Below are 21,178 nucleotides of genomic sequence, written 5' to 3'. Positions count from 1 at the left end.
TTGGAATCTGGGTATGATACTAATTGCCTCCAATGAAACCTTACTTTTGGTGTCCAGTCCTCCTCTGTAGCCGGTCCAGCCCTTCAAAGTAATGGTGTCCCCCAAGAGACTCAATAACCTCTGAAAGCTTTCGCTGCCAGCTTCTGCAGATTGGGGGGGGGGGTCGAATAAGATAGTGGGAAGAGACAATGGGATGAGAAAGAGGTGAGAGATTTAAATAAAATCTGGGCATTAAATGCATGGACACATTTAACATCATGCTTCATTTGACCCCGAGAACCATAACACTTCAAAACCTGTGTGTACAAAACAGCAAAGAAAAAAAGAGTCAGATGTACAGGCTAAATGTAGTTCATGCGGATCCCATATTTCAAGTACAGTGGTACCTCGGGTTAAGAACTTAATTCGTTCTGGAGGTCTGTTCTTAACCTGAAACTGTTCTTAACCTGAGGTACCACTATAGCTTATGGGGCCTCCTGCTGCCGCCGCGCCGCTGCTGAACGATTTCTGTTCTCATCCTGAAGCAAAGTTCTTAACCCAAGGTACTATTTCTGGGTTAGCAGAGTCTGTAACCTGAAGCGTCTGTAACCCGAAGTGTCTGTAACCTGAAGCGTCTGTAACCCAAGGTACCACTGTATTTTAAAAAGGTTTGAGAAGTCCACCTTGAGACCAAGACAAAACAGTCATGAGGAATGAGACTAAGGCAATTTTGGTGGCGGCAGGGCAGGAGATAAGGGCAAGGAAGATGGAAAGCTTTTGGTATTTTCTCTCCCCCCCCCCTTTGGCTGTTGAGAACACAAATATGTCAAGCTGGCTCTGCAAATATAACCAAGGCATTAAGAGCCTGCCAGAGCTTTTAGTCATACAAACACAAAATGTTCTCAGCCCGACATTGAAATATTTTGTAGCCGTTGTTCAGAGACAGGAGGTGAAAACAAACTCCAGGTCACATGGATAGAGATGCTCTGGGAAGCAGGAGGAGGCAGAGCGGATCCATGCCAAGGGTGGTTGCGGGTGGGGGATAGCAAGATTTCCCAAGAAACTGGCTATCCCTTTTATTTTGTCTGCTGCTTGGGAGAGTAGCTTAAGAAGAAGCTGGAGAGAAGGGGGGGGGTGTTTACGCTGGAAGTGCAACTTGTTTTTTCTGTGGGAAAGTCCAGCCAGAGGGGCAGATTTATGATTGTTATGAATGTGGCGCCACCAGTGTGTACATGGTACTTGATAGAGTATTATAAGCAAGAGTGGCTGCATCCGCACCGCACATTTAAAGCAATATTCCCCTCAAAGAATCCTGGAAACTGCAGCTTCTCAAGGGTGCTGAGAGTTGTTAGGAAACAACCCTGTTGCAATCACAGATCTACTGCTCCCAGCATTCCATGGGAAAAGGGATTGACTGTTAAAGGAACTGTAGATGGGAATTATAAATGTATATGTGGAATAGGCAGAATCTTTTAAAACAGGGCTTTTCAAAACTTGACTACAAATTCCATCATCCCTGACCACAGGCTTAGCTAACGGGTTGATAGGAGCTGTAGTCTAAAAAAAACCCATCTGTGGACTCAAGGTTGAAGGACACTGGTTTGAACGATCCAGGGACTCTGGAGCAGCTGTGGGTGGCAGAGTTAGAGAAATGAAAACTGCAACCATGGGTATTTGTATACCTCTTTCCAGTGATGCCTGGTACCCATTGGGACTGGTAGAGCACAAGGCAAAGAGACCACCCATAGGTGGTGGTGGCACCAGAGCCAATGAGAGGCAGCGCCAACTAATTCTGGTCTAGTCCCCTGCCATCCTCCCTGCTTACTTCTACAAGGGAAACACTGAGATTAAGGAGGTAGAAGCTGGTAGGCAGGGCCATCCTGGAACTGGTTGCAAGTAAGAAGGCAGGAGGGGGGAGCTGGCTGACGGCAGACTGAGGATGGTGGGACAGTGCCCCATTTGCCTTAATGGATCAGCCTCCACTACCTCTTTCATTTAAGCCTCCCACAATTGAACAGCGGAGCTACAACTGCATAAGAAAAGTAGCTGCTAGTGAGAGGGCCTTCATAGTGGTGACACCCTGGCTAGGGAACACAGTTTCATTTTGCCATTTTTAATGGTCTTTTCGGTGTCAGGTGAAGGCACCCAGGCCTTCAAATCATCTTTTAATCTGAGTTGCTAGAAAGGGAAGGTTTTAAGGCTGCTTTCAATTATTGCATATTTATTGTGTTGCATCTTTAAGACAGTACTCTTTGTTCTGTAAGCCAACATAATGTTCATGAGTAGAGAAATATGGTAACAAAAAGAAATCAGCCCTGGATTTCACTTAAATCTGAGCATTCACAGAAATGTAGGAAGCTGCCTTACACCAAGATTATTTGTCAGTCTAGTTCAATATTGTCTACAATGATTGGCCATGGCTCTTCAGGATTTAAGGCAACCAGGGACCGTACACATGCAAAGCAGATGCTCTACTACTGAGATATGACCCTGGCTGGCTCAAAGAATCACTGGGTATGGTAGTACCTTACAAAAAGGGAAGGTAAATATGTATGGTTGCTATGTGTGCAATTTACACTCCACACCATATTCTCTATCTGACAAAAGTTAAGAGCGTAAACTTTTCAAAGCAGAGGACTCTCTTTCTGCTTATGCTGCCTCGTAATACAAAATGCACACCAGGAGACTACAACTCCCATCTTCCCAACCTTTGCCCATGCTGGTTGGGGCTGATGGGAATTGGAGTCAAACATCACCTGGAAGACACCACATTGGCTATTGCAGTGATTGTGAAATAACAGGAGAGGATGTTTCAGATGGTGCCTGGGGAAATCCTCTTCTTTTGCCTCGGCAAGGGCACTCACCAACCTTTTTTTTTTTTTAGGGAATCAGAATTCCCCTCCTGTTTGGAGGGAGATGGCATTGCACCTCTAAGCAGTTCAGCCAGGTAGAATCCAATGCACCACCAAAGCTGGCCACCACTGGTCTAGATCTAAACCAAGATCAGCACAATGGCATAAACACAGACATTTCCCCACCCACCTCAGTTCAGACAGAAATCAATCTTCAGACTCACCGTTGCTGAACATCTCGTCATCTGTTAGCTGTCCATCTTTGGCATAAAGTACTCCAAACTTAAAATTGACAGAGCCCTATGAAACAGGAACAGTATGTTAGTAAGACGGAACCAGACTGGCATTCTTCAAAAAATGAAACAGCTTTATATTAGAAAAGTGAAAGTGCTCCTTTTAACTTGGCAGTTAAATCTGGCAGTTCCACAATAATCCTGCATCCTAACTTGCCAATGAGCAGAGTACGTCTTCTAAACCCTTAACAGCTAGAGGGTGCTAGAGCAGGGCTGTAGCTCTTCCAATCATATTGAGCTGCATCCCAGAGAAATACATGTGAATTGGGGGGGGGGGGGACCAGGATGTGCAATGGAGACTTCATGAATTTGAATATTCATTGAGAAATGCAAGCCCATGCACACTGCTCCAGAAAGATGTGGGAAACCAGTTTGGAAAGACAAACCATATTCTTTAAGGTTACCAAATTTTTCCCCCAATGAATCTGGGGACACTTTTCAACTTCAATTGATTTTGCATGGGGACTTTATTTGTAAATCTGGGGAATGTCCCCAGGAAATGGGGACGTCTGGTAACCTTATCTTACTCTACTCAGGGTTTTTCATTTTTCTTTTTAGTTTATCATTCATATGCTCAGGTTCTGATTCACTTGCACACTATATTATCCCCCACCCACCTTTTTGGGCAACTGCCCTGCTCATGAATTTGAAGTCAGGCATATTTTTATTTGTAACAAAATAAATAAAATGTTAACGTGAACCTGCTGTCTGCGGATGAGCCTGAATTGGAAGCCAATAAAGGAATTGCCTTGCAAACAGGACTCACAAGTCTTTATTTCTTCTTATAACTGGATTTCTCAGCATTGTCTGTATTTCTGATCTCCAGGTACGAGTGCTGTCATTTATACAACCAAGACAGCACCGTCCATGCACAAAAAGGAAGGGAATCAGCAGGCTTTGTGGAATGCCATGGTTTGTAGCAGCAGCATGGCAGCACCTACACCTTGGAACTCCCTGCCTATTGACACTTTTGCTGAACTCTTTTCAGTGCCTGCTTAAAACAGTTCTGTTTAGGCAAGCCTATCCAGAGACATATAGGTTACATGTATTTTATTTCTTTTTAGCTACTGAAGATTTTAATAATCTTTTGAATTATTTTCAAAGGAGAATTTTAATGTTTATTTTATATTTTAGTAAAACACAGAGGTTTTCTTACAATCAAGATATACATTTCATTAAATAAATAGATATAAATAAATACACAGGAGGGGAAACCCGGAAAACAGCCCTCAGTGGGTACAGAGTGCTAGCTGATTATTTGCAAGTGGAACAGAAAACCTAGTTGGAAGGGGCTGGAATGGAGTATTCTTGAAGAGGTGACTGGGAAAGTGAACAGCAGTAGCCGACAATGCAAGATTTTGTTGTGGTGGGAGTTTATGATATTCAAATCCAGGGAACACTGACTTGTTTCTCTGATTTTCTTGTTAGGTTCTTTTCCCCATATCCCTACTTTGTAGGTGTCTAACACCAGCAACAAACATCTTCAAAAATAAACATGCAAGCCTGTTGGGTCCCCAACAGATCTCTCACACTCAGTAACACTGCTCGTGCAAGCCTGCTATCTTAAAATTCCCTAATTTTAAACTGCTATTTTTACTGTTGTTAGCCTCTCTGAGCCCGGCTTTGGCTGGGGAGGGCGGGATATAAATAAAAATTTGTTTTATTATTTATTTATTTGTTCCCCGCCAATCTGGCTGGGTTTCCCCAGCCACTCTGGGTGGCTCCCAACAGAATATTAAAACAGAATAAACATCAAACGCTAAAAACTTCCCTAACAGAGCTAAGCATGTCATCCCCTCCCCCTCCGCACAAACACAAGTCTGGAATGGGACAGATTTGGGCACCAGCTTCCTCCAATTTGGAGATTTAAAATATGTGGATCCCTCTACCACTAATAGGAATATCATCAGTTTTAGGCAATCCATTGCACGTATGAAAACCAATCATTGTTATTGTTAGGGGAGACTGCAGACACTCAATTATGGCACTCAGCACTCACACTTCCCATTCTGTTTCAAAGACATGGATCGCTCCCATGAGTCAATACAGCATCAGCACAAGCTCATTTGCTGTGATTTACACCCTGACCCCACCACATGAGTGGCTCAGACTGAGCTAGTGGCAGAGGCAAGTGAGGCCCATGGGCCCATGAACCTTCAAGGGTCCATAATCAAACTGAATTGATATATGGGCCTCTCTCGCAATTGGTACTTTGGAATAAGGTGCGGCAAGCAGTAGTGACAAAAGAGGAACACAAGAGTCCAAAACATTGTAGAAGGAAAGAATATTGTTTCATAAGTACTTCTCGGGCCAAAATCACACATTATGTAACTGGGGCCGGGGCACTGAAAACAACACGCCATGTTGAGTTCCTTTGCTCACTTTCAGAACCTGTGCAATACTTATCTCAAGATGCCCGCCCCCCTCTTTCTGGACCATGGGTTGCTGCTTGCAGGGCAGGATTAAGATAGGGTTGTCACATCATGGGATAAGTATTCCTGCCCAATGTGGGTGAGAAGGGGTGCCCATGAGATGGAATTGGTGTTTTCAGCAGCACATTTTGTGAGACATATGCAGTAGCAGCAATCTGAGCAAGTATGTTTCCCCCCCCCTCCTGAATTCAGGTAACAGGGTCCCCAACAGATCTGTAGAAGTGCATGGTCTGAAACTGGTTCACCAATAGCTCCCAACTCTAATTGGCCTTCTCAATCATGATTTTGCACTTATGTTGACCTCAGGAGGGGCACACAAGAGTATTTGTGGGTACAACACCACCCCCACCCCCCAAATCAAACCAAGTAGCATAGCCCACAGAATAGAACATGGTACTTTTCAAAATGGAAACCAATGTTTGTTAAATAGGCTTCTGCGAACTTAAAGGAATCAGATTGTGAATTACCTCTTGCTCTTCCAGAACCAATAAATCCTGGGGAGAGAAAAGAACAAATATATTCAGCTTTTATATTCATTCAAAACCCAGCAATCTAATTTGTCATTTGTTTGCACCCTAAATGTAACTGGTCAGGGCTTTCAGACAAAAGCAGCGGCAACCACACTGTTTTTCAATACTGGTCTCTTGGTTAGGATTGGAAAAAGTGACATCTCGCCCTAGTCAAGTACTTGCAAGTTTTTAAATTGTTTAAATTGTTGTACTTTAAAGTCTTGTAACCTGCCTTAGGACCTTAGGGTGAAGGGTGGGTAACCAGAAACAACAACAACCACATGGATAAAAAATCCCATTCAACCTTTGAACAGAAAGGTCCAGGAAATGTACAAACTGCAAAGAGGGAAATGTAATTAAAAGTGAGTCCAGGACAAGGTGTTACAAGCCACCTGCTGCTTTGGCATAGTGCCCAGCCACTACCCCTTAAGTCTAGTCATAGATATTCTGGCCATCTGCTCATGATCTCTTTATCCTCTTCGGCAGGCTACAGTTCATGCAGCTTTCTTCCAGGACAGAGATGGAGAACCCCTGTCTTCCCCTTGCCTCAATCTTCGCTTCTTTAGGCTAAACATACCCACTTCCTTCCATTTTTCTTCACAGGGCTTGTTTTCCAGACTGCTGACTGTTTTTGCTGCCTCCGCGGAACTCTTTCCAATTTGTCTCTACACACGTCTTGAAGTGCTACCAAGGGGCTATATTTTTCCTTTCTGCTCCACGAACATTCAAACTTCTGCCACTGCTTCTCAGACATTCAACCCCCACACCCTAGCAAACAACAGCCATAGGAATCTGCCTTATACTGAGTTAACCCATTAGGCCATCTAGCTTAGCAATGCGTACACTGTTTGGCAGTGGCTCTCCACAGTTTCAGACCTGGAGATGTTGGGGATTGAACCTGGGACCTTCTCAATGCAAGGCAAATGTTCTACCCCTGCACTACAGCCCTTCTCTTAAGATACAGCAACACAAGAAGCTGCCTTAATCTGAGTCAGAGCATTAGCCCATCTAGCTCAACATGTCTAAACTGACTGGCAGTGATTCACTAAGATTTCAAGCAGAGGTCTCTCCTAGTCCTACCCATTGATGCCAGGGAATGAAGCTGGGATCTTCTGCATGCAAAGCAGATGCTTTGCCTTTGAACCACAGCCCTTGCTTTCACCTTCCATTCTCTGCCTGCTAGACTTCAGCCTTTTCTTACTGCCTTTGTTTCTCTTCTCTTGTTTCTCTTCCATCACGCCTTGCACTGAGGTTTCCTTCTTAGATATCACAGCACACATTCTGATAGATCATTTATCCTCCACAAGAGGATGAGACCACCACCCAGATGCTGTTATACAAATCTATGGTGGAACCACACCTGGAATACTCTGTATAGTTGTGGACGCCTCAAAAAAGGATATTGTAGAGACAGCAAAGGTTCAAAAAAGGGAACCCAAAGTGATTAAGCAAATGGAGCAAGAGAGGATTAGACAAATTCAAGGAGGAGAAGACTATCAATGGCTAAGTTCCTCCACCGTGGGAGGCAGTATGCCTTTGAATACCAGCTGCTGGGCATCACAAGTAGGGAGGGAGAGCTATTGGTGCTCAGGTCTGGCTTGCAAGCTTCCCGTTGGGGCATCTGGTTGGCCACTGTGAGAACAGAATGCTGGACTAGGTGGGTCTTTGGCCTGATCCAGCAAGGCTCTTCTTATGTTCTTAAGCTACACCAGCTTAAAACTCTCTGCGAAACATTTAATTCCATTTATTAGATCTGTGGCTTTTGGATGGAGTCCTCAAAGCAACTCACCACATTCATAAAACACATTTCTTGAAGTCTGTATTTGAAGCAATTGTTTCCAAAAGACACCCCCAACCGGCTCCACAAAATAAACACTCTTAAAATAGGATGGAGAAAAGAAATACCGAAAAAGCTTTGCAAAGCTCACCTTTTGAATTTCAGGGTGAAGAATTTCTCTAGGGCCTTTCTCAAATCTGTCAAGATTCATGGCACTGAAATGTAGGTGAAATTGTAAATTTCAATGTTGTCTGTTCATGTGGAGCAACAATGAGTAATATCTGCTGCAATGATCTTTTAAACGTAATCTCTACTGAATTGTTTTTAACTGCTTACCTTAAAATAGATTTCACAGACAAAGTTTTGGTAGGACTGTAAGGGAGGCATATTTTCAGAGTACCCTAGAAGAGAATTGCATTAAGACAGATGCTCTTTCTCAGATGACTTTGGGTTTTTTTCTATACAAATGAAAATACTAAGTTAATTCAATCAATTACAAAAATATTCAGAACACTAATGGGTGAGGGTTGATTCAGATGTAACCCTCAAACATGGTTTGTGCTAACTGTAGCTTGAACCATAACTTATGCCATAGTTTGTCAGATGGGGTTGGTTCACAATAAACCATGGTTTAAATGTGCATCTGAACAATGTGAAAGATTCAAAAGGCCTTTGTGGAATGTAGCAAATAAGTAAGCTGCAAATCGGGGTGAAAGAAACTACTTATAATGGAAGGAGTGCCTGTTTTTCTATCATAACCTTTCTAGCTTGGCATGCTCCACTGATTACCATGGATTCTCAGAAACTAAGCTAAACAATTAGAACCAATATAAAAGAGCAGGCAAAATGTTTGTCCCTTACTGTTTTTCTCCAGAGGATTGCACGGTATTGAGGAACACGCTGATTGTTTTGGTCAGAGAGTACGACAGACAGAAAAAAGGGGTTCTTCTCTATGTCTGTTCCTACATAGTTCTGATGAACTGGGGAGCAAAAACAGTGCCTGTTACAAAATGCAAAACCAACCTGCAAAGGAACCCAAACTGTACACACAGGGGAATCCCATTGCTCATAGAGTAAGCACCTTAGTGCCACATGCAAAATTCCCTGTGCGAAGACTGGTACCAAATTTAATGCCACTGCCTCTGAACACAGATGGCCTACTTTGCTATTACGGAGGTGAGGTTTGAACAGGGGCCATTCACACTTCAGTCTCTTTTAGCCAAGTGGGACAAGATGGTGGAGACCTGCCATAACATATACTCTAAAGGCTGGGCACTCAGGCCTATCAGTCAAAAAAGGTGGTTGCATAGATGTGGTCACATGGCTAAAGTTAAAATGGTCTCATTTGAAAAAGGAACTCTCAGAGAGAAACTCACTCTGATCAAGGCAAGAGAAGACACTGCTAATGATCAAAGCACAGTTTGATTATTCAATAATGTTGTAACTGATGCAGGCATGTGCACACAAATAAAAAAGTGTAACTACCTTTTCCTAGAAAATACTTGAAGTACCATCTGGTGTGGTACTCCGGGTTCTCCAAATGCACATCTGTTCTGCGCCATGTACCAGGGGCATAATCTGTGTTCTGGAAAGAAAAGAGAAACCACGAAGTCATTTAATTCAAGGCTTCCCACAGAGAAATAGCAAATAGGATGTGGAATGGAGGAGGGGAGAGGGAGAAGTAGGCATTTGAAGAAGCTGGTAGCCCAGCCCCTTATTGGGTGTCCATATGTTAGAGGATCTGCGCCTGACGCCTATTAACTACTGAACCCATTTCAAGGTCCTGCTACTTAGATGTAAAACACTAAACAACTCTATACCAGGTTACCTGAAACACTGTCTTCCCCACCATTGCCTGTTAAGGGCACTAAGATGAACAAATGGAACCTGGCTAGCTTTGCCACACTCTGATGATTATTGGCTTGTGATAATGCAGAGGTGGGCTTTTCACTGGTGGCACCAGTGCTGTGGAATGCCTTCCGTGCTGAAATACAAGAGGCCCCAACAGCATTGGCATTCTCCAAGAAATCTACTATGTTAGGGTAAAAATGTGTATAATAAAAAGAATGCGTTAGTGAACACAACATACAAAATGTATTATATTAGGGCAACCAGCTTGCAAAAAGGTGTAAACCAGAGAAACCTGTAGTAGGGATACCAGGGCACTGGAGTTCCCTTGCACTGTAGTGAGTCAACCCACTAGGGCTGGTGATTGGCTCTCATGAACAGGAAAGGCTTTGAAAATGACTTCCTGTTTAGGTCTAGACTGAGAAAATCTTTCCTGACTCTTGGGTGTGTTATAACAATCAACTGGACCCCTTGATTCTTGCTCCAGGATCCAATTTGATGGCTGCTGTTTACAACAAGATCTCTGTAACTAAGAATTAGTGCCTGAATTTGCTTTTTCCCTCCTCCTTCCCAGTCCCCTTTCCTCTTATGTCATATCTCTCAGATTGTGAGCCTGACAGCAGGATCAGTCTTCTCACTGCTATTCGTAAGCTGTTCAGGGGGCCTGGTTTGGCAGAAGAACAGAATAAAAACAATTATTTTTCACTCTGATACATTGGCTGGATCCTTTTAAACATTATTAGAACAATATTAGAAATATCGTTCTAAAACATCAAAGCAGGAAACATTCTGTTTTGCTTTCTCTTTCTCCCCACTGTTTCCCTGTTTTCTGGTTGCTCTGCAGCGCATTATGAACGTTAAAAAAGAATGTAAAGTGGCTACATGGTTATCAGAATCATTCCGTAACTCTTTTTTAGAATTAAAAACCAGGAGTGTAGATCTGCCCACTGTTATGATGCCAATGCCTAACCAATCTGAGGAAAACAAGCCTTAAGGCAAAGACCTCCTCCTACCTCATCAACAGAGCCATTTTCCACCCGGAATCGCCCAGCTCTTTGGATAGCTCCATCAGCGTCGCTGGAAATGAGCTGTGCCATGAGGGGGAAAAGGTAAACATTAGAACAGCAAGCCTTGATTCTTCATCTTCTAAGCATTCTTTGGAATGCAACTCATTGGTAGCAGGTGCTTTAAACATCTGTATTGTTTGGATGCCATCTAATGGAGGCATCATATTTATCTCACTGCTGAGAAAAGAGCATTTGGAGTGAAAGAGAGGCTTGTCATCATCACTCAGTCTAGGAGTGACCCACCTCCAGGCAGCAGGGGCAGCCTCTCTCCCTACCACAAAGCAGATGGATTTCCCAAGAGATAGGAGCACCAAACCCAAAGGCAAGCTCTTTCATAGAAAGGTGAACCAAACTCGGAAAGGGGATGGTTATGTTTCATAGGAGGGACCACAAAGGCTTCATCTACGCACACAGCAGCAGAATGAAGTGCCAGAAGGGACTGTACCACTTCCTACAACAGGCGGGAGAGTCACAGTGGAATGCTCCTGCAAATATACAACTAGCAGATTGGGAAGAAAGGTCTGCTGTAAAACATTGGATAATGTTGCATGCTCACACACCTGTGCACACATACAAACATGCATGCGCTCTCTCTCTCTCATATACAACTTGCAGACTGAAGCCGTTCAGCCTATTTTGCCATTCATTCTGCTACATGCATAGACTTGACCCGAGAAGCAACGTTTCAAAGACTGTGATTCCTCGTGTCATGGTCCCACTACGAATATATACATTGTTTTGGAGTGGATGTTCAAACTATTAAAACAGGAATTCTATGAAGAGGCAGATCGAGATTAACAACGTAACAGGTTTTATTCATAACAGAATGGAAAAGCAAATAAGTATAAAGGTATGTTTGTTAGTGAGGGCACTGTTACATATCTTTTTAAATAAAAAAAAAGTGTATACCGCAATTTCATTTTAAAAAATTCAAAGTGGTTTGCAACAATTATATATAACCACAACCCCCTGCTTATTTACAGTAAGAATTTATTTTAATACAGAAACCTTCATCTAAGGGATCTAAGAATCCCATCTGCACTGATTTCTCAGACCCACTAACTGCTTCTTAAAAGATAAATGCCAATAGAGCCTTACCAACATTCTGCCCTCCAGCCAACTTCCCCTCCCTCTTAAACTGATAAGCTGATTCTCCACGTAATTCCCCCTTTCTATCCAGTCCGGCTCTAGAACACAGTGAATTACCTCCAGCTTTTCTCTCTATCAGCTTCTAACCTTCCACTTATACCCCCGGCCTAATTTACCTCCCTCCAGCTCCCAAGCCAACAGATTGACATTTTTATAGCAGACAGTACATTATGGTCATAATCAACTTTACAACAGTTCTGTAAACTGGGTCAGTATTATTTCCCATACAGCAAATAATGTCTGAGAGGGGGAAAGGTCTGAGCGGGATGTGTCTTGTCTATTTTATTAATTAATTCCCACAACATTTTAATACAGTGGTAACTTGGGTTACAGATGCTTCAGGTTACATACGCTTCAGGTTACAGACTCCGCTAACCCAGAAATAGTACCTCGGGTTAAGAACTTTGCCTCAGGATGAGAACAGAAATTGTGTTCTGGTGGCGCGGCGGCAGCAGGAGGCCCCATTAGGTAAAGTGGTGCTTCAGGTTAAGAACAGTTTCAGGTTAAGAATGGACCTCCAGAACAAATTAAGTACTTAACCCGAGGTGCCACCTCTTGATGGCAATAAAACCTCAAAGTGGTTCACCAAAAGAGTAAGACAAAAAATGATCAGCTAAAAAAATAATTATTTAAAACATTTAGAAAATAATTAAAATCAATGATAAGCTAAAAACAGATTGAATCACACGACAGCTTCTACATGTCTGGCAAGACTTGTCTAAACAAAAAAGTTTTAATCAGGCACCGAAAAGACTATAGTTGAAGTACCTGCCTGTTGTTCATAGGCAGGGAGTTTCAAAGTGTGGGCTATTTATTTACATCCAGCTTTTTCAAGCCAGTTTTCCAAAGCAAATTACAACAACAACATCAGCAGCAACAATGATGAAAACAACGATGACGACAACAACAACTACAACTATTACTTAAGGGGTAAAACAGGCATAGAAAAGGAACAGTGAGATTTCTTAGGAGACACCACAAAGGTTTGGTCCACACCCACAACAAAATAAGGTGGCAGAAAGGACCATACCACTTCATAATACAGGTGGGGCACATCACCATGGAATATGGCCCCATGTCCAAAACTATCTTTAAACTATAAAAGACAATGCAAAAACAAAACAAAGAACACACCATTAAAAAAAAAGACTAATATCTAAGGCCACGCGATGGGTTTGTGGCTAAGCTGAGACTGGAACCAGTGGCCTTTTGGACCACAGCTCATTCTCTTAGTCACTGTGTTATGTTACAGCAGTGCCAACAGGTGTGTTTGTATTAGGGATAATAGTTGGAATATATGAAAGAGAAAAGATGTCCACAAGAGAAGGCTGATAGGGGAAAGGGGGTGCTGGAACACCTGAATGAGGATTAAATGGTAACTCCATGGATGCCATGTGCAAAAGGAAGTGAGTTGAGATGTCTTAGAGCATGGTTGGCTAACCTGTGGCAGTCTAAGACATTGCTGAATTACAACTCCCATCAGCCCCAGCCAGCTTGGCCAATAGCTAAGATAGAAATCATTGTTCAAGAATATCTAGTGGGCCACTCCCTGCATGAAATGGAAATCTCCAGCCAAGAACCGGGACAATGTCATGATCCAGTGAAAGAAGGTCAGGCACATGACAGGCAAGAGCAGGAAGGATGAGCAGAGTCTGTAAGCTGAGCATTCATAAGCAGCTTATTCCCCAAAGTAAACCTGTTTCTGAGAGTTGAGACTTCAGGCTAAAAATGCTCCTCCATAAAAGATTCTTTCCACTTACAAAGCTAGATGGGAACAAGAAGGGTCAAGAATAGCCTTCTCCATGATATGTTTAGGTTTTTTAATAACCACCTCCTCTTCCTCCTGGCTCATCTTTTTGGATGCTGGAGCGTTCAATCACACGGGACTTTAGTTGCATTCTGAAACAGCACAGCCTGGTCAAAGGCTTCCAGCTTCAGTAAGAACATGCCCCCAAGTTTGCTAGTTTCTTCTTCCCTTCCAATCAATTTTCCTTTTGTGACATGCCTTTTTAGATTGTAAGCTAGGGTTGTCATATTTCGAAGAGCAAAAAAATGGGATGCGGAGCCTCCTTGCCTTCCACTGCGTGAACACACTGCGGACACACACACCATACCCTCCAACTTTTCCCCGATGAAAATTGGGACATCCTATTCAACAACAACAACTGCAACAAAAATTATTTTATTATTTATACCCCGTCCATCTGACTGGGTTGACCCAGCCACTCTGGGTGGCTTCCAACACATATAAAAAAATAATAAAACATTAAACATTTAAAAAGCTTCCCTATAGAGGGCTGCCTTCAGATGTCTTCCAAAGACATAATGGCAAAAAGAAATGGAATATGAAGATCCAAGCTGTATGGTGATCAAAGGAAAGGAGCAAAGCTTTTAGGGGAAAGATGCAGTGCCAAGTGCTTCAGCCATTTCCTCCACTCTTTCCCCCCACCCCAACCCCCAACACTTTATTTGCTAGGTTCTTCAGTCAGCTAAGTTTTCAAGATTTATTAAACAGGATACACACACACACACACACACACACACACACACACACCACACACAAAGTGAGGAGGGGGGCTTTCCCTGACCTTACATGAGAGCTGTGTATTTTAACTTCCATTCAAGAATTGTGTTTAGAGGTATCCAAGGTAATTTGTTTCATCTCCACAATAGCTATCCAAATGCCCATTGGCCTTAGACAAAGAACTTTTAATTAGGACTGAGAGAGCTTGGGGGGTTCTCTTTACAAGCAAGCTCTCGCTTTTCTTAGAACTTTCTAATTGCAAAATAGAGTCAGCTCAATTGCAACCAATGGATAATACACAGTGGTGGGGATCCTGCCATTGAGTTTATGGGAGTATATGGGAGACCCTTATGGGGGGAAGGGGAAGGGGAGACAGACAGAGAGGCCCGCTAAGGAAGCCTTTCTCACCTCCTCACGGGTGGCTTACTGAGCACCATCTGGCATGGCTCAGAGAGGTCTAGGTAGCAGCCTTGGATCGGCCATTCAATGATGAGCCCAATCTCAACATCCACAATGTGGGGGCACCATAGAGATAATAAAAGGTTAACAGTGATCCTCACATGCACACTTCCTGGCTCTGCTTGCAAAGCAAGTATTTGAACAGAGAGCAGGAGCATCCATAGAGATAGGAAAAAGTAAAGAGCAATACTCGCGCACACACTTCCTGGCTTTGTTTGCCAAACTTCGTACGTATTGGCAAATTCAAAAAATCCACCAGGACTGAAATGTTACTCCCCCAAAAGAAGACCTGTCCAGGAGAAACTGGACATATGGCACCCCATGGTAAGCTATTCTGGGGAGGTTTTTTTTCTAGACTGGGAATTTAAAAAAAAACCCTTTAAACAAGCTAAGCCAAGGAATATGGAGGGAAAGATGACAGAAGGGCAGTAAGATTTCTTCCTCCTAGGGCGTCAGAGGTTTGATTCCAACCTCATTTATAAAAAGTCTAGCATCCGTAGGAAGCTGCCTTGTACAAAGTCAGATTGTTGGGATCAGTACTGTCTATACCAGGGGGCTAGAGAAACCTGTGGCCTTCCAGACTTCATTGGCCCCATTCAGGATGGCCAATGGTCAGGGATGATGGGAGATGGAAGTTCGACAGCAGCTGGAAGACTACAGATTCCCCATCACTCCTACTCTGCACTGATGGGCAGAAGCTTGTCATAGTTTTGGATGGGTTTCCCCAGCCCTATCTGAAAACGCCAAGGACTGGACCAGGGGCCTGTTGTGTGTGAAGCCCTTCTCCTGAGCCAAAGTTTTCCCCTTAGGATATCCTCTGAGGCTGCTCTGTGTTACAGTGAGAATGAGGATCATGCCTCACTGCTAGGAACTAAACCAGTTGTTCTTCTGAATCTTCCCAACAATGTGGAGTAAAGTTTTATGTTGGTAAAAAGCCAACATTTTCAATTAAAAACAACTGCCTTCCATAGGGCCAAAAGTTGGAGCCTCAGGGTTGTACTGAAACTAAGCTTGTCTGGGATGCATTACATTAGTTCCCCCTCCAATCAAAGCAACTTGCTTGCCCACTTTTCTTAACTACTCAGGGAAACATGGACATGAGCAGGGGTCAGCAAACTTTTTCAGCAGGGGGCCGGTCCACTGCCCCTCAGACCTTGTGGGGGGCCGGACTATATTTTGAAGAAGAAAAAAATGAACGAATTCCTTTGCCCCACAAATAACCCCAAGATGCATTTTAAATAAAAGCACACATTCTACTCATGTAAAAACACACTGATTCCCGGAACATCCGCCGGCCAGATTTAGAAGGTGATTGGGCTGGATCCAGCCCCCGGGCCTTAGTTTGCCTAGCCATGGACATGGGGAACACGGGTTTTATTTGCTTACCTGGCTGCTGCCCAAACCGCAATTAATGCCCGGCACAGGAACAGGGGAAGGAAGACAAGACTCCCCCCCCAAAAAACCACCTTGATTTTATACAAGGGCAAATAGCCATTGTGAATACTTAAGCATCATTCTTGAACTGTGGCCCCAAAACAGAAAGGCTATAGTGATGGTGATGATGCCACTCTGAAATTGGCAGCATAAATGCAATAAACACTTTGTTCCATGCTCAAGTTTGTGATAGAAAAACATGGAAAGTGTCAATGGATTTAGAGCAGGAGCAGCTAACCTTGATTTGGGCCAAAGATCACATTCCCTGTTGGCCAACCTTTCAAGGGAGCTACATGCCTGCAGTGGGAATGGCCCAAACAAACATGGGCATGGCCAAAGTGGTCATGGCAGCCTTGGTAAGGGCCAGGCTTTGTCACAAGGCTTGTCCTACCCAATCATCAAAAACCAGACAAGCACCAAGTACAGTGGTACCTTGGTTTACAACCATAATCCATTCCGGAGGTCTGTTTGTAAACCAAAACAGGTTGTAACCCAAGGCGCACTTTTGCCAACGAGGCGTCCCAAAATTTTTTGTTCGTAATCCCCCCAAAATGGGTTGTAATCCAAAAAAAGGTTGCAAACCGGGATACGCACTTCAGGGTTTGACGTGTTTGTAATCCAAAATGTATGCAAACCAAGACGTACGCAAACCAAGGTACCACTGTAGAACTAATTTAGAGCTCAGGAACCTGCCATGTTCCCCAGTCTAGGAAAATGTTCTAATTATAGGACAGAAAGAAGAGAAGAAGCATTAACAGGCATCTCATACACCAAGGCTTTATTTATAGTATAGAAGACTATCAATATTACCCCCAGGGAAACCTAACCCTTTCTCTGCACCATTCCTGGGTGGGTGTGCACCAGTCTAGAGCGGTGGTTTGCAGTAACAACACTCTGCAATTTAAAACATTTAACCGCCCCTGTAAAGTTGTTTTGTGGTTTGCTGCAGACAGAAACCACCAGTGTTTTTTAACCACACAGGCTAAAACGGAACCACTGAAAGCATTCCCCGCAATGCACCGCCACCAACAAGAAAGACCAGTGTCTAACTTTGAAAAATAACTGTGGAGAGTGAATGAATGAATGTGAATGAGAAAAAAGGAGAAAGGAAACATAATCTAGTGTATATCAGAAGGAGTTGGATAAACAAAAGAGAAAAGACAAACAGACTAGTTTCTCCGCAGATGGACAGTGACTAATGATGCCAATAAAAGCTTAATGAGGTATACAAAATCAAATGTGGTTTCAGGGATATCACCTTGTCCAACATCTGATTATTCATCAGGGGAAACAAGCAGGAGAGCTTGGTCCACATTTCCTGTCAGAAATAAAAGTTCCTTCTGGGGCCAGGCAAAGAATTGTGGGAAATTGCGCCACATACACTTGTTGTCAAGGGTTGTAGAGCTTGAGCCAGGAACCAGTGAGCTACTGTGGACCATGGGTGCTCAACCCTCAGAGCCTCCAAATGGGAGAAAGGTGTGCCACATTGGCTTCTGTGACTGGGAGGCAGATATTTTGAAGGGTCTGGATTGAGTGAGCCACCTAATAAAAATATTAGCTGCCTGACCTTCTGCCTGAACAAGTTATGGCAATGTGCACATATATACACCTGAGCTACTGCACCAATTAAAGGTGTTAGTAGTGCTATATGGCTTGAGACCCAAGTACCTAAAAGAGCACCTTCCCTAATATCAACCATTTCAGACCCTACCATCGGCAAGTGTGGCCTTGTTAGCAGTTGCCCACTGAGGGCTGCCCAGTTGACATTGACCTGTGACAGGACCTTCCTAGTGGTGTTTCCCCATTTATGGAATGCCCTCCCTGCTGATGTGCATCTGTCTCCCTCTTTATAGACTTTCAAGAGGAATTTAGAAACATTTCTGTTTACCCAAGTATTTGTTGGCTGAAAGTCACTGGTCCTGGCAATCTGGAAATCACTGGGTGAGAGAATGTGACAGTTTTAAAAACTCCTATGTTTTAAAGCCGTTTTTAGAATCTTAACGCTAGAGTGGTATGTGCAAAAGGAAGGCCTCTCAAAATTCTCAACCGTATCTGTGGGCAAAGAAATTGAAGGGAATGTCTTGCCCAATTAGTCCAGGAGGGAGAAAAAAATTCCAACAGTTTCTGGCAGGCTTGACAACCATATGTCAGGAGTGCTCTGATGGTGTTTCCTGCTTGGCAGGGGGTTGGACTCGATGGCCCTTGTGGTCTCTTCCAACTCTATGATTCTATGATTCTTGGTGGCTACTAGCTATGGTGGCTATATTCTACCTCCATAGTCGAAGGCAGTATACTTCTGAATACCAGTTGCTGGGAATCAGGTGGGAAAGAGTGCTGTTCCTTGGGGGTTTAGCATAGGCATCTGGTAGGTCACTGTGAAAACAGGATGGTGGAATAGATGGGCTGTTAACTCGATCCAGCAAGGCTCATATTCTCAAGGGATAAGCCCCTCCTGCCTCCCGTAGTCCAGATACAACAACTGACCCTGGAGACCCTGTGCTGGGTAATACTCTGCCAGTCTAGACTTGGTAACAGACACCACTGACTCAGCCTTACGATGACTGATGGACTTTGCAGAGGACTTAACAGTTGTCCAAGTGGGAACAACCCCATTTCTGTGACTGAAGCCATACCCCTCCTCCCCCTGTGGTCTCCTGCCAATAGACGCCTTTGTTTGCTGGGAAAAGATACTGAGCTCTTGCCAATAAACTCTGCTAATGTTTGGAGGCAAATTCACAGCATGTTTCAGCTGGCTGGTCTCTGAGCTGTCTCTTCCGTCAATGCTACTTGGATTGACCCAGATGCTGCTCGGCCAGATTTATGTTCCCACGTTCCTGACGTGCTCAGAGAGATTATAAGGCTTTTTATTCTTAGCATTTCACTTAAAGCAGCCAGCAGTTTGCAATTAAAGAATTGAATGAACTTCACTCCTGGGCTGCTTTTGGCCAAGTTGGCCAGCCATAAATGTTAAGGTCGCAGGGAGTATATAACTGCCATCCAAGGTTTATCAACAAAGAAAGCTACCTTATACAGAGTCAGAACACTGGTCTATCTAGGTTAGTGTTGTCTACAATGTCTGGCAATGACTCTCCAGGGTTTTATACGGGATTTGTTCCCAGTTATACCTGGAGATGGATGCGGGTAGCGCTGTGGATTAAACCACAGAGCCTAGGACTTGCCGATCAGAAGATCGGTGGTTCGAATCCCTGCGATGGGGTGAGCTCCCGTTGCTTGGTCCCTGCTCCTGCCAACCTAGCAGTTCGAAAGCACATCAAAGTTCAAGTAGATAAATCGGTACTGCTCCGGTGGGAAGGTAAACGGCATTTCTGTGTGCTGCTCTGGTTCGCCAGAAGCGGCTTAGTCATGCTGGCCACATGACCCAGAAGCTGTATGCCGGCTCCCTCGGCCAATAAAGCGAGATGAGCGCCGCAGCCCCAGAGTCGGTCACGACTGGACCTAATGGTCAGGGGTCCCTTTACCTTTTACCTTTACCTTTATACCTAGAGATACCTGGGACCGTCTGTGTGCAAAGGAGATGTTCTGCTACTGAGCTGTGGCCCTGATCTCTTTTCGTAGAAATAGTCTGTGCTATTCAATGCTTCATCCAACAGGCTGGCAGAGTCAAAAGATTTGGAAATTTAGTTCAAATCAACAGGTTGAAAAGCAGTCCTCACACTAACCTGGGTCGCCATCTATCTAGTTTTACTATTTCAGCCCCCCCCCCCCCCGATTCATATCCTGTCCACTTGGCTTATATCCTGCCCCTGTAGAGTCAGGTTTTTAGTTGTTGTTGGGTTTTGTTTGTTTGGATAGGCCTGGGTAAGTGCCATCTCCTATTCGCTTACCTATTCCTATACCTTAGCACGAATTAACCAATCGGAACAAAACCCCATCAACTGCTGTGTTTTAAAAGCAGCAGACTAGGTGACTTTAGCAGATTAACTGCCAGCCCCTGTTTATCCCCTAGTACCCTCGATACTAGGGAGGCAACGTGGTTCCAACCATATGATGTTAGACTGTAACTCACATCAGCTCCAGACACTGTAGCCAATGGCTAGCAATGTTGGGAGCTGTAGACTAGCATCTTGTGGAGGGCACATTGGACACCTCTGCTGTATACTGATTACCCTTCGCATTGCACTAATTTCCACCTTTGCCATAAGCATTTTTATGTAGTTCTGTTAGACTGAACCACAAACACACTAGAAGGAACCTTCCTTCTGCCTTTCTCTATTCTGTGCTCTCAAGAACCCTCTGAGACTGCACCCCTTGTTTCCCAGGAAAAACATAACGGCAAGGTCTCCACCAGCCTGGCTCCATCCATTGGCTACAGAAGCAGCAGCTGCAGGGAGTTTGCTGTCTCAACACTTCTGCCCACCCTCCAAAAAAATACCACTCTACTCCAACTTACTAGTTGCACTGGGGCTGCGTATCCAGAACCCCCCTCCATTAGCCAGAGGACTAAAGGCCACTGGGGAGCTGCCCTCCCAGGACCCAAGAAATAATATAATGGCAAGGAGGAGATCAGTCTGGACACATCCATTGACCAGAGGAGGCTCAGCTGCAGGGAGTTTGCATCTCCCTCCTTCATAGTAAGCACACTTGGATCCTAATGTGAGCTCACTTGGGACTGAAGAACCATCAGCCTACGATTTTACTGGGTACATGAAGTGGGAGTTTTAGTTTTCTGCCATGCTATTTTGCAAGGGAAAGAGATGCCAGAACTCACCATGAACACTTCCCTTGTTCTCTTATAATGACAATGGCACCCACCTGAGAGGTGCCAAAACTGTGTTCCAATGAGTTCTAGCTAAAAAAAGCCATGTTTTCTGCATGTGCTGTTAACATATACCGG

General features: G+C 44.0%; 1 protein-coding gene across 6 annotated transcripts in view; it reads right to left on the bottom strand.

Moving 5' to 3' along the window:
* The window catches only part of GARNL3 (GTPase activating Rap/RanGAP domain like 3), a 109,618-nt gene that overhangs the window by 34,875 nt on the left and 53,565 nt on the right, over positions 1 to 21,178 (bottom strand). For all 6 annotated transcript variants that reach the window (XM_081179961.1, XM_081179966.1, XM_081179963.1 and 3 more), the window contains 8 exons: positions 10,704 to 10,778; positions 9,328 to 9,427; positions 8,704 to 8,822; positions 8,179 to 8,243; positions 7,994 to 8,057; positions 6,024 to 6,050; positions 3,056 to 3,131; positions 45 to 143 (listed from right to left, as the gene is read on the bottom strand). In XM_081179961.1, coding sequence (XP_081036087.1) covers positions 45 to 143; positions 3,056 to 3,131; positions 6,024 to 6,050; positions 7,994 to 8,057; positions 8,179 to 8,243; positions 8,704 to 8,822; positions 9,328 to 9,427; positions 10,704 to 10,778 — 625 coding nt within the window. The remainder of the gene's footprint in view (positions 1 to 44; positions 144 to 3,055; positions 3,132 to 6,023; positions 6,051 to 7,993; positions 8,058 to 8,178; positions 8,244 to 8,703; positions 8,823 to 9,327; positions 9,428 to 10,703; positions 10,779 to 21,178) is intronic.

Source organism: Podarcis bocagei (assembly GCF_964188305.1).
Source record: "Podarcis bocagei genome assembly, chromosome: Z".
In the NCBI taxonomy this organism is placed as follows: Eukaryota; Metazoa; Chordata; class Lepidosauria; order Squamata; family Lacertidae; genus Podarcis; species Podarcis bocagei.
Note: the sequence above shows the minus strand (reverse complement) of the source record. Positions and strands in the feature narration are given on the sequence as shown.